The sequence below is a fragment of the Alexandromys fortis genome, unplaced genomic scaffold (genome assembly GCF_014885135.2).
Source record: "Alexandromys fortis isolate MF-2015 unplaced genomic scaffold, M_Fortis_MF-2015_v1.1 scaffold_82, whole genome shotgun sequence".
Taxonomy (NCBI): domain Eukaryota; kingdom Metazoa; phylum Chordata; class Mammalia; order Rodentia; family Cricetidae; genus Alexandromys; species Alexandromys fortis.
In genome coordinates, this window is record NW_026067963.1 from 1587269 (window position 1) to 1608636 (window position 21368).

A 21368-nucleotide genomic window follows, 5' to 3' on the forward strand; every position below is an offset into this window, starting at 1 on the left:
AGTAGAGCTCAGTCAGGGTTGGCCTCATTCCAGAACAGGGAATTTTAAATTCTCATTTCGTTCTGTTACAAATTACTCAACTCCAGTTCATCACTCCCTTAGTTCAGGTCCCCAGAGGCAGTGATCCCGGAGGACTGGTTAGGGAGTGGGCCTAGTTAGCAGGGAGCGCAGGCAAAAAGGGTGTGGTTTCCAAAAAATTGGCACTAAATTGTTCCTTGTGTGCTAAGCCAGCTGGACTACATACATAAAGTAGAGTTCCAAGGAGAAGAAACAGAAAGTAGAGCGGGGTGGGAAGGGGGTCAGAATCCAAGGGCGTCTAAGGCCTATGCTCACGTATGAATTCTGCGTTATTGAGCAAGCTGCAAAGTGTAAGCTGTTACCTCCAAAGCATCACACATTGAGCTTTTCTACTCACTGCCTGGGGCAAACTGCTTCAAGAGGAGGCACATATGGACACAGTATTTTGAAAATGTTACAGTAAGCAAGCTTTAACAACCTAAGAAAGTTCCCAAATAAAGCACTGTTCTGAGCTCTGATTCTTGTCTCAATGTCTCTAAACGGAGCTGCTATTGCTTTCTGGAAGGCAGTTGTTCGCTGTAAATGTTCATCTCTTCAAAGCCATTTTGGAAGCATTCAGAGTCACAAGGTTTCAAACATGATGTTTATTCCAACACATGAAATGTGCCATCTAGCACCAATGACTGAAAATTCCAGAATTCCATCTGGTTACTACTTTTTGGAATTGGTGGTGTTGTTCAAGTCATTGACAGATTGGTCTATGTGAGCAGATTGGAACAAAACTGAGACAACCAGCAAAAAGCATTTGATAAATGTGCACTGAACTAAGTTTTAGTTACTCAAAAAAAAAATCAGTTTCGTATAAACATGATGTCTTAATACTGGTATTTTCAAATCAGATTTTCTTGGACGGTATATTCGAGAGACTGCTGAACCATGTGAGCACGGAAGCCTGCAGAGACAGCATCTGTCTTAGACTCACTGCAGTGCCCTTAACTCTCAAAACCACTCACCTACCTGTGATGGAGGAAAAGAAAACACTAGCCAGTAAAGAAGCAAAATAGTATTTGCAGTTTCTTTTAAAAGAACATGTAAGTATTAAAAACATGTAAGTATTAAAGACGGAAGAAAAAGAACCGTTACTGCACAACTACGTCAAGTGTGACTGTCTTTGGGATTTACTTCAAACACAAACTGAAATTTACTGCTTCTAAGTTAAGCATTATTATACAGTAAGAGACAATTACAATTATGACTACTAATTGAGTTGACTTATCTCTAGCTTCTTTCTTTCTTGAGACAGGGTCTCATTATTCCTGGAACTGGCTCTGTGTACCAAGCTGGTCTGGAATTCAGAGTGCCTGCCTCTGCCCCCCCCTCCCCCCCCAGTGCTAGGATTAAAGGCGTGCGCCACCAAGACCAGTCCTCAGAACACTGCTATAGAGTAGCAGGTATTAGGAACTGGAGCGACTTATCTCTAGTTTCTTGAAAATGTACCGAATCAACCATGCTTGAGGCTAACCTGAAATGTATTTTTATTTGAGTGATCCCACTGTTTCTTTTAAGCAGACCCTGTGCTGAGCTAAGTAACCTAAGCTAGATTTCAGCCCACGGCAGGCAGGCGCTTCACACTGTGGACAGTCGGCCGTGGTCATCATCCAAGGACATGCTGGAGAAACTGTAATGCAATCTTCCCATGCTGTATGCACATGCTCCATTCACATCTGGACCTCACCCAGGGTGTCAGGGGCATGGCTAGGACCGAAAAGGGTTTCATGACGGCAGTTTCTATAAGGAAAAGGGGGGGGGGGGGGTTAAGCATTAATCTCACATCACCAACTATTTATTAGGTATTTTATATTCTATGATACACCCAGTAGTGGCTACGTGCAATTCAAGTGAACTGCATTCGTGTACAATGTTTAGAGATGGTTCTTTGTTGCTATCTAAAGCAATCAACAGAAAGCAGATGTAGAAATGCTATTAAAATCAAAAACCTTTCTGCTAAAAGACAAAATCTCCTGGGTAAATTGGGAGCATAGGGACTTTGGGAGAGGGTTGAAGGGGAAGGGGAGCAGAAAAAATGTAGAGCTCAATAAAAATAAAAAAAATTAAAAAACAACAAACAAAAAAACCTTTCTGCTGCAAAAACTACATTACCAAAAAATTTCAGACACCCACACAATAGGAGAAATTATTTTCAAATCACACATCTGGTATCAATAGGCAAAGGAGACTTAGAATATTTAAGACAACTCACTTTGGGAAAATGGGTAAATCTTTCTCTAGTGACACAGAAGGTACTGAATATCACTGATCATTAAGAGAAAGGAAATAAAAACTGCATGAGTTCCTACTCCACATCTTCAATGGCTACAGTCACATGATAGGCAGGAGCAAGCGCTGGTGAGGATATGGCGGCGGGGAGCCCGTGCACAGCAATGGTGGAAATGTAAAGAGGGAAGAGCCGCTCTGGAAACGGCTGGCCACTGTTCACCACACCTATGCAGCCTCTAGGTTCACACAGACCCAGGCCCTGGAAAACACAAGGAAGAGTGTTCCCAGCCGCATCCTCCTCACAGGTAGAGGCAAACGAGGGAGTCACCAGCTGACGAATGAACGGGTGAATCAGATGACCAGAACCACACACAAGGATGTGACCAGACACAGAAAGAGTCTAAGCCACAGCAGGGCACACCGAGGAACACACTTGCTGAATGAAGGGAGCCAGACACAAAAGCACACACGATGAGGCTATACGAAAGCACACACGATGGTCAGCACGGAGGGAGGGCTAGCAGCATTTCTGTGTGATGAAAACACTTAAAAATAGAAAGCGGTACAACTCTGAACATACTAAAAACACCAAGATGTACGCTTCGAAAAGGGTAAATGTATGAAATGAGAATTAATATCAATATGAAAGGGAAATAGGTCTTTTGCAAAATCAAAACAACTCTTTATATTCAGAAACATAAAAATATTTATGCCTCAAAAAAATCTACTTTTAAACCAGTACAGCAGCTTTAGCAAATACTGTAAACCCTTAAGGCACAAAATGTATTTCCTTTGCCTTTTTAACACATTTCACATCAACACCAACCAATCTGAATTATAATAATAACCCTCTTACCTTCCTTTCCTTAGACTGAGTTTTAACACCCACTTCTGGTCCCTAAAACTCTATGGCTAGAATCCTTACCCTCAGAAAACATGGTGAACAAACTCAACCACTGCAAATTCATCAGAAATGCAGTTTACTATATTTTAGCCTCATCAGTCAAACTGAAGTCTTTGCCTTAGGGCAATCACAGCTACAAACTGGCATACAAGGCGGAAACACCACCATTCTCCCCTCGACAGGCTTGGCTGGCAGGTACAACAGAGGCAGGAGAAAGGCCCAAAATGGGGACATATATAAAGTCCCATTTAGTTGGGGATACTTTCACAGATCAATGCCAAAAGGAAAAGGAAGATGGCTGAAGCTTAAAAGTTACAACTAGCTTTGGCTTTTTAAAAAGTCGGGGACAAGAGGAAACTACAGTCATCTGTCTGAGGTTATGTTTAGAGTTTGGGAAATGCCCCTGCAAAAGCCTGTGTGTCAAAGGCTTGGCCCCTAGCATGAGGCACCTGGACAAAAGAGGCCAGGTCTTCCGGGCAAGTCCTTGAGGATGCTCTCTGGACCTGTTCCTCCTCTTCTCCTCTCATCCTCAGCCAGAGGTGAACAGGTCCCCTTTGTCACACTCTCGCCATGGCCTACAGCGTGCTCACAGGTCAACAAATAAGGACAATCAAACCCATGGCTAAAGTGGGTCAGGATAAACTTCTCGGTATTTCATTGTTTTAAAGTAACCGCTGAGGGACACGCTCAGTTACACAGCCATTCAATTTATAGCTGAAAGGGCCTTTAAAGAGCCCACCAAGGGCTGGAGAGATTGCTCGGTGGTTAAGAGCATTGCCTGCCCTTCCAAAGGTCCTGAGTTCAATTCCCAGCAACCACATGGTGGCTCACAACCATCTGTAATGAGGTCTGGTGCCCTCTTCTGGCCTGCAGAGATACACACAGACAGGATATTGTATACATAATACATAAATAAATATTTAAAAAAAAAAAAGAGCCCACCAAGCTGGGGATTTATCAGTGGCAGACAGCTTGCCTATTACCGAGGCACAGCAGAAACAAAGCTGGCCTTACATATTTTTTTGAAATTGGGTCCCATTATGCAGCCCAGTCTGGCCTCCAACTGCACAGCCTTCCATTTCTTGAGTTCTGGGTTGTGTCCAAGAACCCAAGGCAAGACAGGTAAGAGATGGAAATCCTGTGTCGGTGCCTGGAGCCAGTCAGTCACCACTGCTATCTCACTTGTAGGGCCCGGGTCTACCCATGTTCCTGGGGTGCATCTTGAGGACAGTTTCTGGTCAGCCAGCTAAAACATTCTGTTTGTTCCTGTGCTCCCTCTGCCCTACCTGGTGATTAACTGTAGGGCATCGTTGACCCCATCTTTGGCATGGTAATTTCCCACCTGCCTGGGCGGAAATCCTTGTGCAGCAGCTAGGTATATAAGGATTTCCCTAAGGTTGAATAAAGGGCATTCGGCTGATCTCCTTTGAATGACCCAGGTCTCTTTGTGTGTTCTTTCAATCTCCAGGCGTGCGAACTGTACCGAGGGGGTGTTACACTCACTATGTGGAGGTGAAGAGGTGACAACACCTTAGCCCACAGACAGGCATGAACAACTGTAAACACACATACCGGTTGCTTCTTTTTGATGTATATAATATGAATGTCTTCACTTCGGTATTCCTCATCGTGTTTGTCCAAAGGAACTTCCTCAAAGTCAAAGTCTAGTTGAAGGAGCTGTAAATTTCAAGGACACAAATGTTACACTCAGTAATCTGGACAGCCTTATGATAATGAAATTGGATGACGGTCACCTCTGGAGAATGGCTGACTGTTAAGGGAAACGTGGAAACCTTTTCAAGCCTGGAAATGTTCTGTATCTTTATGTTGGAGCAGTTATTTGGATGGAAATGCATGAGCTGAGATCTTGATATACGTGCATTGGATATTCACGCAAAACATGGATCTCATTTTAGCCTATGTTATCTGAGGGACTCATATACTTGCTTTGTCATTACGCCAAAGCAGTTCTTTCGCCAGGCAAAATTCCAGGACGATACAGAGAGCTCCAAAACAAGCCAGTTTTTAAAGAGGTGAATTTGTGCCCATGAAAGGGTCTAGGTCACTACTGGGGGAGAGTGAAGGAGAGATATGGGCAAGACACGCCTCTTAAAACTTTAAAAATAAACAAAGAACAGCCAAAACCTGAAAGTCATTAACGAGGTAAAATGTGTAATAACATAGAGAACACAGAAGTAAGATTCGCCGCCCACACATTTCTATCATGTGTTTTTTAAAACGCATCACCGAGGAGCTTACAAAGCTGGCCCTGTGCTGACCGGCGCTGAAAGGTGTCTCAGAAAAGACAAGTTTGTCATCACCGGTCCCTGACACCGCTCTGAACATATGGACTAGTGAGATCAGAAAAAACTCAGGACTGGGAAGGTCAGGGAATGGTGGGCGTTGTGCAGGCGGGCTGTGGAGGATCCTCTCCTTGGGTTCTTATTGAGAAAGCTTTGCCCACTGAACTCGCCAGGGCAACCACATACAGCTCCCCCACAGGGTGACTGCCACACACAGTACTCACCTCAAAGTATTTTTTCTCAATTTCTGGATTTTTCCCCATTGTACGTTGTTCATAACAACATATAATACAAGTTTCAGATCCACTGAGATCTTTTAATGTTTTCAGTAATGGTTCCAAGGACTGTAAAAAAAAGAATTTCCTATTATATGAAGGGGTCAGGAGGTGAAGAGGTCAACTGCCCTATAACCAAACCATTCTGAGTTGATACAACAAAGCAGCATTCTACAACTAGACTGGTTATACTGAGTTCTATCCCCTCCAACAATAGTCAGACAGACAGACAGATAAAAAACCCAAGGACTAGATCTTGTTTCCACAGGAACACAAGCAGACTTGCCTGTGTCTCTTTTGTCTGTCTTGAACTGGGGTGTGTTATATAGACTAGCCTGGAACTGAACTGGCAGTGACCCCTCTTCCAAATCCCAAGAGCCAGCACTACAGGAGTTATGTATCACCATGCCTGGTTAGACTCAAATCTTAAAGTCTAATTTCGTTGAACCGAAATTAGGGTATTTAAACAATCAACAATATATTCTACAAAAAATAAGCCTGATCCTAATGGTTTAAGATTTATTTTTATTATTTCAACTATGTGTATGTATGTTTCTGTGTATGGGCATGTGCACAGGTGTTAGTGCCTGCAGAGGCGAGAGGAATGGGATCCCCCTGGAGTTGGGAGTTACACGGCCTGATGTGGGTGCTGGGAATTAAACTGGGGTCCTCTGGGAAAACAGTATGTGCTCTTAATTGCTGAGCCATCTCTCCAGCCTCCTGACCTAATCTGAACCCAATCAGTTGGCTGAACAGTCATTAATTTAAAAATAAATATTTCTCAACACTGTATAAATTGATATGTAAAGAAAACTCACTCCACAAGTGTAATAACTCTTGCCACTGAAAATTAACTAATTTTTTTTGGGGGTGGGGGTCCTCACTCTGTGGTCTATGCTGGCCTAGCAGCCATGCCAGTCATTCTGCCTGGGCCGCCCAGGTTCTGGGATTTCAGGTGTGAGCCATCACGTCTGACTTGCATCTTAATTTTCAACATCATGGTTAATAATCAGTGAGAAAGAAAAGGAAAGAGAGAAGGGAGGGAGGAATTTCAATTTTTCAAGATATATCCAAATGGGAAAACCCTTTTAAAATTAGAATAGAAAGCACGTAAGTTTTCTCAAGCACTATTCACAGGCCTGTATGTTTAGCCTGAATTGTACATACATGTGGAGCCTGATGACCGTCTTTATTGCAAACACCCCACACGCAGAGGCGTTACAATGGGAAGGAATGCGGGCTTCCGGACACATGAAGTAGCCCGCGCACTCGACACTCACCTCTTCATAGTATATGCAGTCAGCCATCAATATGTAATCCGGCGAAGTCACGTCTTCTAGATCTTCCCCCCTTAAAAACGTCAAACGTACGTCTTTAACCGATTGCAGTATTCACGTCAGAAGCGAGAAGCAGAAAGTTTCCCACATATTAACAACGAGTTAGGCAAAATGCAATGGAAAGCAGATGAAAGCGGTTATCTTAAAACAAGCTGAAAGGCCATACAAACCATTTCAGTACCTTGGCTTGAACAGAGCCGGTCACCAGATGCTTGTTCATATTAATATTCATTTTCAGCAGGTCCTGCAGCTCCTCAAGATCAGTGACTACAACATCTGCCCTGAAAAACAACCTCGATTGGGTACAGGCGCAAGGCTGCGCGCCGGTGACCTGACGCCTTCCCGACAGCTCTTACCCGAGGGTCGCGGCCATGAGCCCCACGGCCCCGGTGCCCGAGCCCAGCTCCAGCACCGAGCGGCGACTCAGCGCGTGGGCCCCGTCGCCAGAGAACCCCGGCGTCTCCAGGTATTTGGAAAGGACGATGGCGGCGTCCCACACAACGCAACCTACGCCTCCCGAGCCGTACTGCTGCAGTCGAAGTACCGTCCCGTCCCGCTTCTCCAGAACCCGCACAAAGCTCCACAGCGGGTCCTCCACCTCCGGGTCCACGGCGGCCGCCATTGCTGCCACCAGCGGCTGCGTACGCGGTGACGTCACGCCTACGCAAGGCCCGCACCGCCCAGCGGCAGGCTGTTTTATTGCGCGTGCGCGTGGCTCGAAGCCCGGAAGTTGCAGGAACCAGCAGAACCTACCTGGGAGCGGCCTGGCTCGTCGTGACTGAGATCAGCGCTTAGAGAAACAAAGCAAATGCCAGTGCTTTTTCTTGGCTCACACAAAGCTGTAGGCTATAGATCTAGGCAGCTTCCCAGGTCCTATCAAAAATTGTTATGTTCAAGAAGTTTCCTACCGTACATCTACTGTTTTCATATTGAATGCATAAAAAAGATTGCCTGGGAACTTGCTACTTGCTTTCAATGGTAAAGAAAACTTAACCCTCTAATATTTACGCCCCCCTGGGGCCAAAAGATGGCCAGCAAGACCAAGGACCTGAGTTCTAGGACTCACATCGTAAAGAACTGCCTCCAGCAGGTTGGCCTGACTTTCACACTGGATCTGTGGTATGCACACTACACAAATACACACGTGATAAATAGGCAGGCAGATGAGAGATTCTTCTAGACTTTGTTTTTTCAGCTTTGTAGGTTTTGTTTTGTTTTGAGGTTGGTCTCCTGAATCCCAAGTAAGCTTCAAACTCATTGTGTAGTTGAGTCTGGCCTTGAAATCGAGATCCCTTGGTCTCAACCTCTCAAATACTCGGATTACAAGGTGTGCGCCTCTATACCCAGCTTCCTCTTGTTCTTTGTGATGAAAAACAATATCGCAGATCTTTTAAAAATTAAGACTGAGGTGATTTATTAATTTTGTTAAGAACTCTGATACAAAGCACAGTAGAAGGCCACAGACCGGTGGGTAAAGAGCGTGGCTTTGGGCTGCTTTATACTGCTGCTACTGCGCTCTCAGCACAGCATGCTTTGAGCATGCTGAACGAGGGCGTCCAATGACAAAAGCTTTATCCTCTGTCTGATTAAAAACTTTAATAAAGCTTTAAGTATTTTCTGTTTAAATATTACCAATCTGGAAAAACTTTTAAAAAATTTCAATTAACACAAGATTAAAGAAAGTTACTAGGTTTTGAAAACAAGGCAGTTGGCAGTTGGTTCCTATGCCATAAGAAACTTTTGTTCTGGACTTACAAATTAGTAAAATAGCAGATTGTATTATAGGCCTCAAGTCACTTAAATTTATATAGGTTATTAGCATCATCTTTAAATATATACAATATAAATAAACTGTACATACATGGCATATTAACTTTGTTTTCCCAAACAAGAGGCAAATCATTAGCTAAAGACACCAGACACTGCAAAACTAAAGGTGCATCTTAACGAGATGCACCCCCTTTTCTTCTGTAATCGGGTTATGTAGAATTGTTTATAATTTTAACAAAATAATAAACAGTGCATTCTATTGTTTCCATTCTAGTTTCCATTTTTTGTCTTCAGCAAATACTGGCATTAAGACATGGCATCAAGAGTTTAAGAACAGTAGGTGTTATTCACTAGATGTAAAACCAAGTTAAAACCTTGAAGATGGTCAAAGAGGGCTGAAAACCCAGTAACATCATAGTACATCTCTGTATCTGTGGAAATTCATTGCCTTAAAAAGGCACCTATTACTCTGATGTGAGCAATTCCTTGAGAACACTACCCCCTTTCAGTGCAGTATCATTTAAGCCATATGTTAGCGGAGTCTACAGTGCAAACAGAAATTCATTATACTGGCCTTTGGGCAGCACTGAGGAGCTGAGACAAGGCAAGGCTACTGACCACCTGAGGGTTACGGTGAAGGGCTTTTGCATTTTAATGTTTAGAATTCTTTTCTTGGTTTTGCTTTCTTGAGACAGGGTTTCTATGTGTAGCCATGACTGTCTTGATACTCGCTCTATAGACCAGGCTGGCCTTAAACTCAGAAATCCATCTGCCTCTGCTTCAAGAGTGCTGGGATTAATGGTGTGTGCCACCAAGCCTGATGATTTTTCTAATTCTTAGAAGCTTATTTGATCAGTAGCATTTTGTAAGAGCTTTATTTGTAGAAAGTACTAAAATACTATGCCTCTTCTGAATAAATTAAAACCTTTACAAATACTATTCCAGTGTCAATGACTACACACAGCTAAGGTCATTGAGGAGTTTCTGCATTTTCGAGCAAAGGCAGTCTGTACAACGGTGGGTGTGAAAGCTCCCGTTTGTAAGTCTTTGGTGGCAGTTTTGGTAGGTGAGGGCTCGAGTTCTGCCGTGGTGGAACAGGAGGAGCTGGAGGATGCACAAGAGCGCCGTGGCTGGAACTGAGCAAATGGCTTCTGCGCGGCACTCGTGGCGAGGGCGTGCTGGGAGGAGTGCTTGGCGAACTCGGACTTGAACTAGCGTCTCTGAGCCAGTCTGGGTCTCTGTGGGGATGTCCCAGCGGAGGTGGCTGAAGGTTAAACGGGCAGTTTATAAAGTGTTCTGGCGGCCGAAGAGGAACTGGTGGGGGGGTATCAGGAAGAGGCTCTCTCGGAGGGGGTGGAGGCGGACTGTGCACAGGCCCATCAAAAGCAGCGGCGGGAACAGGAACTCTTGGCTTTACCTTTGGAGGGGGCGGCTGTCTTGGTGGAATAGCAGGGGGGTCATCATCAGATTTCATAGTTCCCTAAACAAAACAAAAAGGCACGTGTCTAGTCTCTGGAAAAATACGTAAGATAATTTTAAAAGACTGAAAATTTTTTCTGTGTCATGTTAAATCTAGAGGGCCAAATTAAATGAATGTGGTTTAACTATCACCTTCCTGACTAAATTATTCTCAGTTTAACTCTGGGCTCAGTTTAACATTCGAATATAAGATGTTTCACTGAAACCTAGAAACATAGAACCCCATATCATCTTGCTTTGTTTCCAACATTTTAGAAATTTATAAAGTTTATTTATGGCAATAGGCCAATAAAAATAATATAGTTTTATAGGCATGAAAGGACATGGCATCAACAGCCTTTAATATCTAGCTTCTACTTTTAATTTTCCCCATGGCACTTAAAGCAGTAGATCTCAGAGTGGTACCCAGGGACCAACAGCATCAGTCCCAGTAAGGGCTGGCTTAGCATAGCCCATTCCAGGCCCAATTGCAGCCTTACAGCCTGGAGCTCAAGAACTACTTGTAAGACGTCTCCAGGTGATTCTGACATGCCTGTGCATTTGAGAAGCACTGGTCTAAAGTGCTCCGGTTCTTTAAAATAGGAATTCCAACACCACCCCCATCTGTACCAGGAAGACAATGCACTTCTGATTATCTGAATTTTCATACTTTAAAAAAAAAGTTTTTAAAAACTTTATTAAACAATTACTTAAGCTATTTTTCAACTATGACAATCTAAATGTTGAAACTGTAGAGTGTGGCTAAATTATGATTGACATACTGTAAAAATACTTTAAAAACAAGCAATTTTGGAGATCGACAACTCTGCATAAGTTGAGGCAAATCCAGGTTTGAATGACTACCTTGGAATTTGAGGCATCATGGTCAACTTTTTTCCGAGGAGGAAGTGGAGGAGGAATCAGTGGCTCTTCACTCAGCTTGTGTAAGCTTCCACATGAGCTGAAGAAGGTCTCTGGGGGAGAGGAGACTGGCTTACAATCACAGTGCAGTTACAGGACAAAACTCCACTCAGCAACCATGTTTGCCAGGTGGGTTATTCTCACACAGCTGTTTGTCTGTTCATCTATCTTCTCCACTGAAATTCTAAGCACTAGAGGACACCATGAGCATGTGTTTGTAACCCTAGCATCTACCATAGCAACTGGCATGTAATACTTAGATGAAGGCACATTATTAAGATTAATAATGAAATTCTAAACTGGTCCTGGTGGTGCAGCCCTGTAATCACAGCTATTTGAAGTACTAAGGGAGCAGGGTCATGAAGTTCAAGGCCAGCCTAGGCAATTCAGTGACTGTTTTAAAATAAAACGTATATTAAAAGAAAATAAAATTGAGGATATAGCTCAGTGGTAGAATGCTTGCCTAGTGCGATCAGCACCTTTAAAACAAAACAGAAGGCCTTCTCTAAAAGCATTTTAAAAATTCAAAACAAAAGTCAGGCAGTGGTGGTGTACACATTTAATCTAAGCACTAAGGAGACAGAGGCAGATGGATCTCTGTGAGTTCGAGGCCAGCCAACTACAGAAGTTGTTCCAGGACAACAGGGATGTTACACAGAGAAACCCTGTCTCAAAAAAACTAGTAAAACAAAACAACAACAACAAACCACCTGAGAACGTGTGCACACACGTGGTGGTGCACTAGCTTCCAGAGGAATTCCATTCTAAGCAGAAACTATTTCCAATGCAAAGGAGATCTAGGTATTATGCATAAGCAAGCAATCCTAAATTGCAGTTTGTAATATAAATATTACTAATGTACTCCACTATATTTCAAGCAACCACAGTAAGATGTGCACACCTGATGGATTATTTAAAAAATTAAACTATCACAGCTATAAATAATGAATAAACACCAATATAGCATTGCCAAAGCATTAGAACAATGAAAAATGAGTAAGATGCAAGAGAAACGTACTGATATTTCTCTCTGATTTAGAAAGTTATGGCTTTTACTGGGCTTTGTATATTTGCACTGAACACTGAGAAACATTTCTAGCCTTGAAGACAGGCTTTTATGATTGTTTTAAAAAGGAGACTTTTTTCTTCGCTGGCAGATGCAGCAGCTTCACTGTGCACCTGACCTGGAGTCTTTTCTCTGGAAAGTCAGCTTGCTTAGGGACCGAGATGGCAGAGCTAGGGCCAGTGTTATACGTGTGTAGCTAATACACAGAGTAAGGACATTTCCACCATAGAGCAAGAGAAACCTAAATAAGCTTCAATAAAGCCAGGAACTGAAGCTTCAGTTAGTGATGGAGCCTATAATGTACTCACTGGCCTGAGAGACACCAAGAAGGACAGTTTCAGGTTAAAGAGAAAGCATTGCAAAGGTCCAGATCAGTTTCCTAAGGGGCCTGACTTCATGGAAAACTGCCACGACAGGACATGGGAGGATGTACGCAATAGCTGCTGAGGAACAGCACAACGGGGAACGAGCCAATCATTAGCTCCTGGAAACAGGAGACCACAAAGGCAGTGTAATCAAGCACGCTACACATGACTTAGCAGTGACCCAAAAACGACACAGACAAGGGAGAGTGTCCCTCTCATTGCCTAATTCTAAAAGTAAGGGTCCCAAAGAGAGAACATCATGAATGTGCATGCCTCCTGAAAACGAGGCAGGAGGACAAGAGGCAGGGAACTGCTGTAAGGTCATTTTAAGTGTCTGGTGGCACTATCTGCCTCTGACATTCTTCTCATATATCATTTTGATAAATGTTCAAAAATATATGCAGCAAAACACTTAGGAGACTACAGTACTCTTCTGTGGTTGGCTAGCTGCAGAGACGTAACCCACAGACAAGAAGAACTGACAATGGACTTTTCTCTGGGGCAGAATTAGAAGTGGCAGAGATCAGGTAACTGAGATGGACTTACTCTACATCTCAGGCCAAGAAACATGGTCGGTGTTCTCTGTAGTTACTTAATTTTATTCCTAAGAAGTCTGAAGGTGGGGAGTAATTTGTTAAAGTTCAGATAGTCTCTAAAACATAGGTAAAAATGATTAAAACAAAAATTAATGAAATTTAATGGCACAAAGTTGTAAGTAACTCAGACTGTTTATAAGATTTTCTCAGGTCTGGGGCTGCAGCTCAGTACTGTAGTTGTCCTAGCATCTGTGAAGCCTGAGGAGCGGTGGGGAGGGCAGAGGGAAGGATGAAAGAAAAACATTTCTTTCTTTATTCTTTAAATGTTGCTAGCCCCCAAATATGGAAACACATCTCCAGTCCCCAGCTTATGATCGTGATCGTCATTTCAGTGTACCCAGCCTATCTGACTTACTTGATTGCGGCAAGAGGACTGGAGCAAAGATGGTATTGCTGCCTAGTAGAAAGAGAAAAATCCATTTTAACAGAAAGCTAACATGGATAATCTTCTTTTTAGATGTTTTCATTTAAAAGATGCACAAGTTCATGCCTTTAATCCCAACACTTGGGACACAGAAACAGGTGGATCTCTGTAAACATAAAGCCAGCCTGGTCTACACAGTGGGCATGAGGCCAGCCTGGTCTACATAGTGAGGACAGCCAGGGCTGTGTACAAAGACCCTGCCATAATACCATCATTCCCAACCAAAAGTAAAATGCACTGTACGAGTTAACACAAGACTTTACCAGCATCTTTTGATATGCCAGTTTGTCACACGGACTTAATACTCATGCCTGGAACGGTTTCCCTTTTGCAGACTAAGTGAATTCTCTATCATAAACCTTTTTAATTTTTTTTTACAGAATTTATGTCCTTATTTTATCATCCATTACTCCAAAAGAAATTTTTAAAATTTTTGTTAACCAATGAATTAGAAAACCCACAGACAACGCACAATGATGCTTCACTCCTATATTTAGCACCATTTTTACACTTAGATGCCACTTTTCACATCAACATGGTGTCTTTGTTTTATTTCCTGTCAGTGTGACACACACCCTGACAGAAGCAACTCTGAGGAGAAGGGCTTGTGTTAGCGTACAGCTCAGCTACAGTCCACCATGAGGAACAGAGGGCAGTGATTATATGCAGCTTGGGTTCAACTCCCTTTCCTGTTTCTCTAGGAGACTGCATATCCCAGCGGAGCCCTGGCAGCCGTGAAATGCGGTGTGCAGACACTCCCTCAGGAAGATTTCCCAGGTGACTGTCACATCATGGTGACAATTAAAACCAAGCAGCACACACGAGTATCGTGGCTTCTACAGCTCCCAAGTTGGAAAGAAGAAATGACCGACTTAAGACACAAAGTCCTCCTCTTGCCAAGAGGTTTGTGTTAGACACTCACCACAGGAACTATTGAGATCAACGTCTAGAAACACGCTGTGGTCTGAAGAAGCAGACACGGGTGGAGTGGATGGTGTGTTTGGAGAGGTGGGTGCTGACACTGTTGATTCGAGCTCGGTCTCAGCGATCCTACTAAAGCTTATCTTGTATGGTTCTCTTTCCAAAGGCGTTGGGTGACCTCGTAATGTGCCTGAGGTAGAGCCATGTCGGCCTGTGTTAGGCCTGATTCCAGGAGATTTTAAGGAAAAGGTTGATTTCCTAGGCTAAGAGAAGTAAGTACAGTTAAAATAGCACCCACTTGCATGCCATTGTTTATACTTACAGCTATCTTGTGACGCATACTCTTTAAAGGGTGTGATAAAAGCCACAATATTCAAGGGTAGCTCATGGTATTTTTATAGTATTTACCAGACTTGATTAGATTGTTTATCATGGGCTCCATAAGCAGATCTTTTTTTTTCTTTTTTTCTTTTTTTTTTAGAGATTTATTTACTTATTATGTATATAGTGTTCTGTCTATCTGTATGCTTTCTGGCCAGAAGAGGGCACCAGATCTCATTACAGATGGCTCTGAGCCACCATGTGGTTGCTAGGAATTGAACTCAGGACCTCTGGAAGAACAGTCAGTGCTCTTAACCTCTGAGCCATCTCTCCAGCCCAGCAGACCTTTTTAAAACATATTTTTAGAGATAAAAGTCTTGAAAATTGTCAAACAACTTTTTTGCTCCTAAATACTTGATCCTAAATTTCTCTTTCACACCATCTATATGTAAATTTCACAAACATCTATCAGATAACATAATTTATGTGACATAAAATGCTATATGTGATTTATTTTTAATTTTTATTTTATATGAATGGGCATTTTGCCTGAATGTATGTATGTATGTGTAACATGTACATGCCTGATGCCTGTGGAGGCCAGAAGAAGGCATCAGGTTCTCTGAAACTGAAGTTACAGGTAGTTGTGAGCTGCCATGTAGGTGCTGGGAATTGAACTCTGCATGAGCAAACAGTGGCATTAACTACTGAGTGATCTATCCAGCCCCTAGTGGGCTTCAGTTTTTTAAAAGAAGATAATTTTTCCTTCTGATCTTAAGCTAATGAACTGTCAATCCCTACACCAGAACTTTAACCACTTCAGGAAAGTGTATTATCACTGTTCCTACTCCAACTTGCTTGCTTCTGAAACCCTGACAGTGGGAACCTAGTCAGAAAAATTGAGTAAAATCTCAGCTGTGTCAACTACTTACCATGTGGCCCTAAAAAGGCTTTTTTTTAAAAACCTTACTGAGCATGAGTTTTTTTTAAACATTCATTTTTATCATATTGTGCGTTCGTACAGATGCCTGTGTAGTCTGTAGGTGTCGCAAACTGCAACAGGAAAGTGAAAGTCTGAAGAGGCCCAAGGCAGCCCTGAGCCCCAGCTGCTGCCTGCATCCCTAGAGGACAGAGGCTTTACCTTCCCAGTGCTTTGTCCTGAGCGTTTCTGAGAACCTTCTGGGTACTCAGTAAATAAAAAGAGGACCTGTGCACATGGCTGAGGATGCCTGGCTCTTCTTACACTAAAGGAATCCGATAAGGTTTTACAGCGGTTGTTCTCAACCTGTGGGTTGCAACCCCTCGAGGGAGCTCAAAACCCTTTCACAGGGGTCACCTAAGACCATCAGAAAACACAGATATTTACATTATAATTCTTAACAGTAGCAAACTTGCAGTTATGAAGTAGCAATGAAAACAATTTTGTGTTTGGGGGTCGCCAGCATCAGGAAGGTTGAGAAACACTGTTCTGATTGCTTTTATTTCCTTCCACACCTTGTTTTACTTTTGCCTACTGAGAATTGGCTTTTTCTACTCTTGCTGTTGTCAATGCAAACCTCTAGAGCATCTGTGAATTGCAGCAGCAAATTCTAGTAAAAGAAAGTACTCTAGTGTAACCACAGGACTGTAATGGCTGGAGCCACAGTCATGCTAAGTGTCATGATATAGCTGTTACCCGCTGGCTGGCCTTCCTTCTTTTTCCTTCTTTTTTTTTTTTTTTTTTTTTTTCCTCTCCTAAACGGGGTATCGCTGTGTAGCCCCGGCTGTCCTGGAACTCAACCTATAGACCAGCCTGGCCTCGAACTATCAGAGACTGCCTCCTGAGTGCTAGGATTAAAGGTGTGCACCACCACCACTATCTGTTGCTTTCCCTGCCTTTTCATTTATCCCATCCAGTCACTTGCTTTTGGGCCTCACTTTCTTTCTTTTCTTTTTTTTTTTGGGGGGGGAGGCTCACTTTCTTATAATTTTCCCCCAAAATCAGGAGGTTAAAAAAGGATAGATAAGTGACACTGAAAGGAAGGCTTCTTTGCATGTGTGTGGACCTAGTTTCTACATCCAGTAGTATTTTAAAAAGAAAAAAAAAAAAAAACAAGTTTCTATCAAAACGGTCTCAAGTGTGAGAGGCAAGCACTCATCTGAGCCCCATCTTCACCCTGTATACTAATTTTAGAAATAGAACAGTACTGTAAAGCAACAAAGCAACTATTGATTATATAACCATTTTAAGAGAGCGGGTTGTTATTTTAAAAACAGAAAAAAAATTCCCATAATCATAACGAACTTACAAATCGAGGCGGTTGTTTGCAGTTTCGGGGTTCAATTTCTTGTGATTTGTTGAACAAATAATCTGTAAACTCTTTTTCAGACAAAATTCCCATGGGGTTAAGGTTTTCAAAGAATCTCTAGAATTAAACACATAAGTATATGTATATACTTTGGTCTTACTAAAATAAGACCCTATTAATGTTAACACTAAAACAAATTAAGACAGCACAGTATTTGAGAGGTTCCGAAAGATTGCTCATTCTACTCTCTACTTACAATTGAGACTGTACAGTTTCTGAGGACGTCAAACCCTAGCCTCATAGTTTATTAATATGAACAGATTCTCGGCTTAGTCATTAGCATCACTTACTTCTTATGCCCCTTCTCACTGTAACAACCAGATTACCAGCACTCATCTACCAACAGAATTTACAATGGAGATTATGATTGAAAATCGCAGGAGGATGTTCATAAGCAGAAAAAAATGTGGCGATAACTAGATTAAGGCATATTCAAAAGTAATTTTAAAGGTAATTATAGCTTTAAATTTTTCTGTGTTACCCTTTAAGGTGAAAACACTGTTTGTCCAAAAATATTTACTATAAATATATATTCTAAGCTTAAATTTGACTTTTAAGTAGAAAATTCAGACGATTTAGTAAAATGCCAAAAAAAAAAACCAGTGTCTGCTTGTGTGTGTGTGCATGCGAGTGTGTGTGTGTGTGCATGCGAGTGTGTGTGTGCACACATAAGCATAGGTGCCTGTGGATCCCTGGAGCTAAGTTAAGGAAGATATCAGCTGCTTGGTGTGGGAGCGGGGGACTGACTTTTCGTCCTCGGAAAGTACAGTACATACTCTTAAATGCTCAGTCATTGCTGTAGCCTGTAGCTCAGATTTTAAACTACAAAATGATGAAATGATCTGAGTTACACTTGGGCTTGAGATGTGGCTCAAATGGGAATGAAAAAAGAGTAAAAAGAAGCAGACATTTCACTAACCAGAGACTTCATTGCTTTTACTTTAGTACTAGAGTATCTAATGGCCTTTATCATCTGTGTGATGATGAAATAAAATAAACATTGGAATCTAATCATTGGATTTATATTTAAAAAACTTTGAGACAAGGTCTCAAAACAAACAAACAAAACACCAACCACCAGCCCAGGCTGCACTGAACTTGTGATCCTCCTGCCTCAGTCTCCCAAGTGCAAGGATCACAGGCATGTGCCACTATGCCCAGCTGGCTAGCTTTATTTAATTTTATATGGTTAGGAGCACATATAACATCAGACACTGGGTTTTAACTTTAGCAGTAGGTAAAATGAGCCTTAAATTGTCTATATAAAATCCGTCCAATTCTACAAGTGTCAGAGACACTATTGTTTTATTTTTTAATATTTATTTATATATTATGTATACAATATGTATGTATGTATGTATTATGTATACAATATCCTGTCTGTGTGTATCTCTGCAGGCCAGAAGAGGGCACCAGACCCCATTACAGATGGTTGTGAGCCACCATATGGTTGCTGGGAATTGAACTCAGGACCTTTGGAAGAGCAGGCAATGCTCTTAACCTCTGAGCCATCTCTCCAGCCCCCACTATTGTTTTATTGACTCTTGAATTCAAGTTGGCTAAATTAAGATGCTATCAGGCAACAGGTACAGATACACTACTGATTTTCCTAACCTTTGCTTTATTTTTCAGTACTACTTAACTTGGCTAACTATGACTTGAAAAGTGAATGGCTACATTATTTATTTATTTAGAGACAGGGTCTTATGTTGCCTAGGCTGCCTCTATGAATTCCTGACCTCCAGCTACTAACTCTCAAGAGTTAGGATCATGTGCATAAACATCATGCCTCGGTCTATTTAATTTTAAATTTACTTTGACTCAATTCTAAGGAAGGCAGATTTACTCTGAATGATGGTAAGAAGCCTAGAAACAATCACAGAAACATACTAGCAAATGCTTCTGAGACATGAATGAGAAAAGCGTATTTCAAATGTACTCAACTACAATACATCAGTACATCATTTCTACGGGAAATGTACTGCAGATTCTGAGCTGGGCTTAAAGAAGTTCTGCTTTTTTTTTTGTTTTGTTTTGGTTTTGTTTTTGTTTTTAGAAACAGGGTTTCTCTGTAGCTTTGTGGAGTCTGTCCTGGAACTAGTTCTTGTAGACCAGGCTCACAGAGATCCGCCTGTCTCTACCTCCCAAGTGCTGGGATTAAAGGCGTGAGTCCCCCAACCAAGTCTGCATTTTTTTAGTTGTCTGCTTCAGTTTAAAGCCTAGTATAATTTTTAATTCCAGGAGTGATTGATAGTTACAAAATGAATAGTGATTGAAGTCACAAAGTGAATAGTGATTGATAGTTACAATGTAAATAGTGACCGATAGTTACAATGTAAATAGTGACGGATAGTTACAATGTAAATAGTGACTGATAGTTACAATGTAACTAGCAAATAATTGTTACATGACTAGCGATTGAAACTTACAATCTCAAGCAAGTATGATACCATAAAACTCATCTACATAAACATGGTATTATAATTTACTCTCATTTAGAATTAATCCCATATTTTGTGGTATTGTATAATCCATATTAAATATTACTCAAAATGAAACACTGACAGAATGCTAAAAAAAAAACCCTTTGATGCATATATACCTACTATTCTCCAAATCCTTCACAGTGATTTTATGATTGTTATATATATATACATATATATATATATATGATTGTTATATATAGCACATGCGGACTATCTAAAATGGCAATCACTGAGCAGCGGTGGGTTTTTATTCCATTGTGTGGATGTTCCATTCCCTTTGTCATTTCTTAGAAGAGCTTCTTGAACCAATGCACAAAGAAGCAAAACTCTCAGAAAAAGTACTTGACGTAGGGAGCGCTGACGGTGTAGACACCTTTACTTGACGTAGGGAGTGCTGACGGTGTAGACACCTATATTTATATTGCTAGGCGAAGGTTAACTAACTCCCAACAGCAAATGGAGCATAGTGCATCACTGTGACATTTCTTAGCAATTACATAGGACTTAACGCCATCTCCCTCAAAGATAAATAAGGAAATATTTACCCTTATTTCTGGTTCCGTTCGTAAGCAGTAAGGCTGGTTCTGATACTGCTGAATTTCTCCGGTAATCTCAGCCACTTTCCTCCTCTTACTGAAATTGATTAGATCTTTCCCTTTCTTCTTTAGAAAATCATTGTTCCCTTCTTCAGTCTTCAGAATATTTGTTAAATATATTCCTAGTTAAAAAACATTTAAAGTTATTTTATGACTTGTCTCATTTAATCAGTCATTTGGGAAACTGAAAGACACAGAACTCAGCAGTTCCACTTCTGAAGAGGCAAAAAGGCAAAACTCCCAGACCCAGAAGTGACTCTCTATTAATCTGTAAAACAGAGCTTAAAGAAAAAGAAAAGAATGCCATGCTTTACTAAAATTAAAGGTTTCTGTTCTAAAAAATGGCAGACTAAGTATATCCCAACCCTGTGGGTTAAAACTTAGTCTAATCAAATATTTTAATATTTGATTAAAAAATATTTAATATCAATGCTCTTTAAGTGACTATCAACAAAATAAGCAATTTTGTTTAAGAACAGTAGAACAAACTGCTTCTTGGAGCCTATCACTTATACAGTAAAAAAAAGGTTCTAATCCCTTTTTATGCATAATTACTGACTCATTTAAATTAGTGGTTCTTAGCTAAAGGCAATTTTGTCCTGCAGGAAATAGTTGGGAATGTGTTTAAATATTTCTGGTAATTACAAGTTTGGAGTACTACTGTTCTCTAGTAAACAGAAGCTGCTTAACACCCTACAATGTAACTGATAACCCTTCACAACAATGTTTTTCTCTTAACTTCAATCAATAGTGCTACAGTTAAAAGCCTTTGATTTAAATAAATCATCTAACTCCAACAGTGAAGTCAGCCACATGCCACATAATTATGCTTAAACCATGGACAATATATACAATAATGGTACCATAAAATTACAATAAAGGGCTGGAGTGCAGATCATAAGTATAGTATGTTTAATGACCAGATTCCCCACCCCCCAAATAAAAGGAAGCTGAAGGAATTGTTGCAGTTGCTGTAATCTTA

At 41.4% G+C, this 21368-nt stretch overlaps 2 protein-coding genes across 3 annotated transcripts in view; both read right to left on the bottom strand.

The window, feature by feature from the left end:
- Positions 1 to 643: 643 nt before the first annotated feature.
- Vcpkmt (valosin containing protein lysine methyltransferase) lies at positions 644 to 7778 on the bottom strand. Its single transcript, XM_050153686.1, has 6 exons — positions 7471 to 7778; positions 7285 to 7395; positions 7058 to 7127; positions 5727 to 5846; positions 4772 to 4876; positions 644 to 1806 (listed from the first exon to the last, which is right to left on the bottom strand). Exons 1-6 carry the CDS (start codon positions 7734 to 7736, stop codon positions 1792 to 1794), a joined length of 687 nt encoding a protein of 228 aa, XP_050009643.1. The 5' UTR covers positions 7737 to 7778; the 3' UTR covers positions 644 to 1791.
- Positions 7779 to 8695: 917 nt separating this feature from the next.
- Positions 8696 to 21368, bottom strand: part of Sos2 (SOS Ras/Rho guanine nucleotide exchange factor 2) — an 88176-nt gene continuing 75503 nt past the window's right edge. For both annotated transcript variants that reach the window (XM_050153682.1, XM_050153681.1), the window contains exons 18-23: positions 20336 to 20508; positions 17245 to 17361; positions 14637 to 14898; positions 13646 to 13687; positions 11207 to 11316; positions 8696 to 10364 (exon numbers count right to left, since the gene is read on the bottom strand). In XM_050153682.1, the coding sequence (XP_050009639.1) occupies positions 9855 to 10364; positions 11207 to 11316; positions 13646 to 13687; positions 14637 to 14898; positions 17245 to 17361; positions 20336 to 20508 (1214 nt within the window). In that variant the 3' untranslated portion in view covers positions 8696 to 9854. The remainder of the gene's footprint in view (positions 10365 to 11206; positions 11317 to 13645; positions 13688 to 14636; positions 14899 to 17244; positions 17362 to 20335; positions 20509 to 21368) is intronic.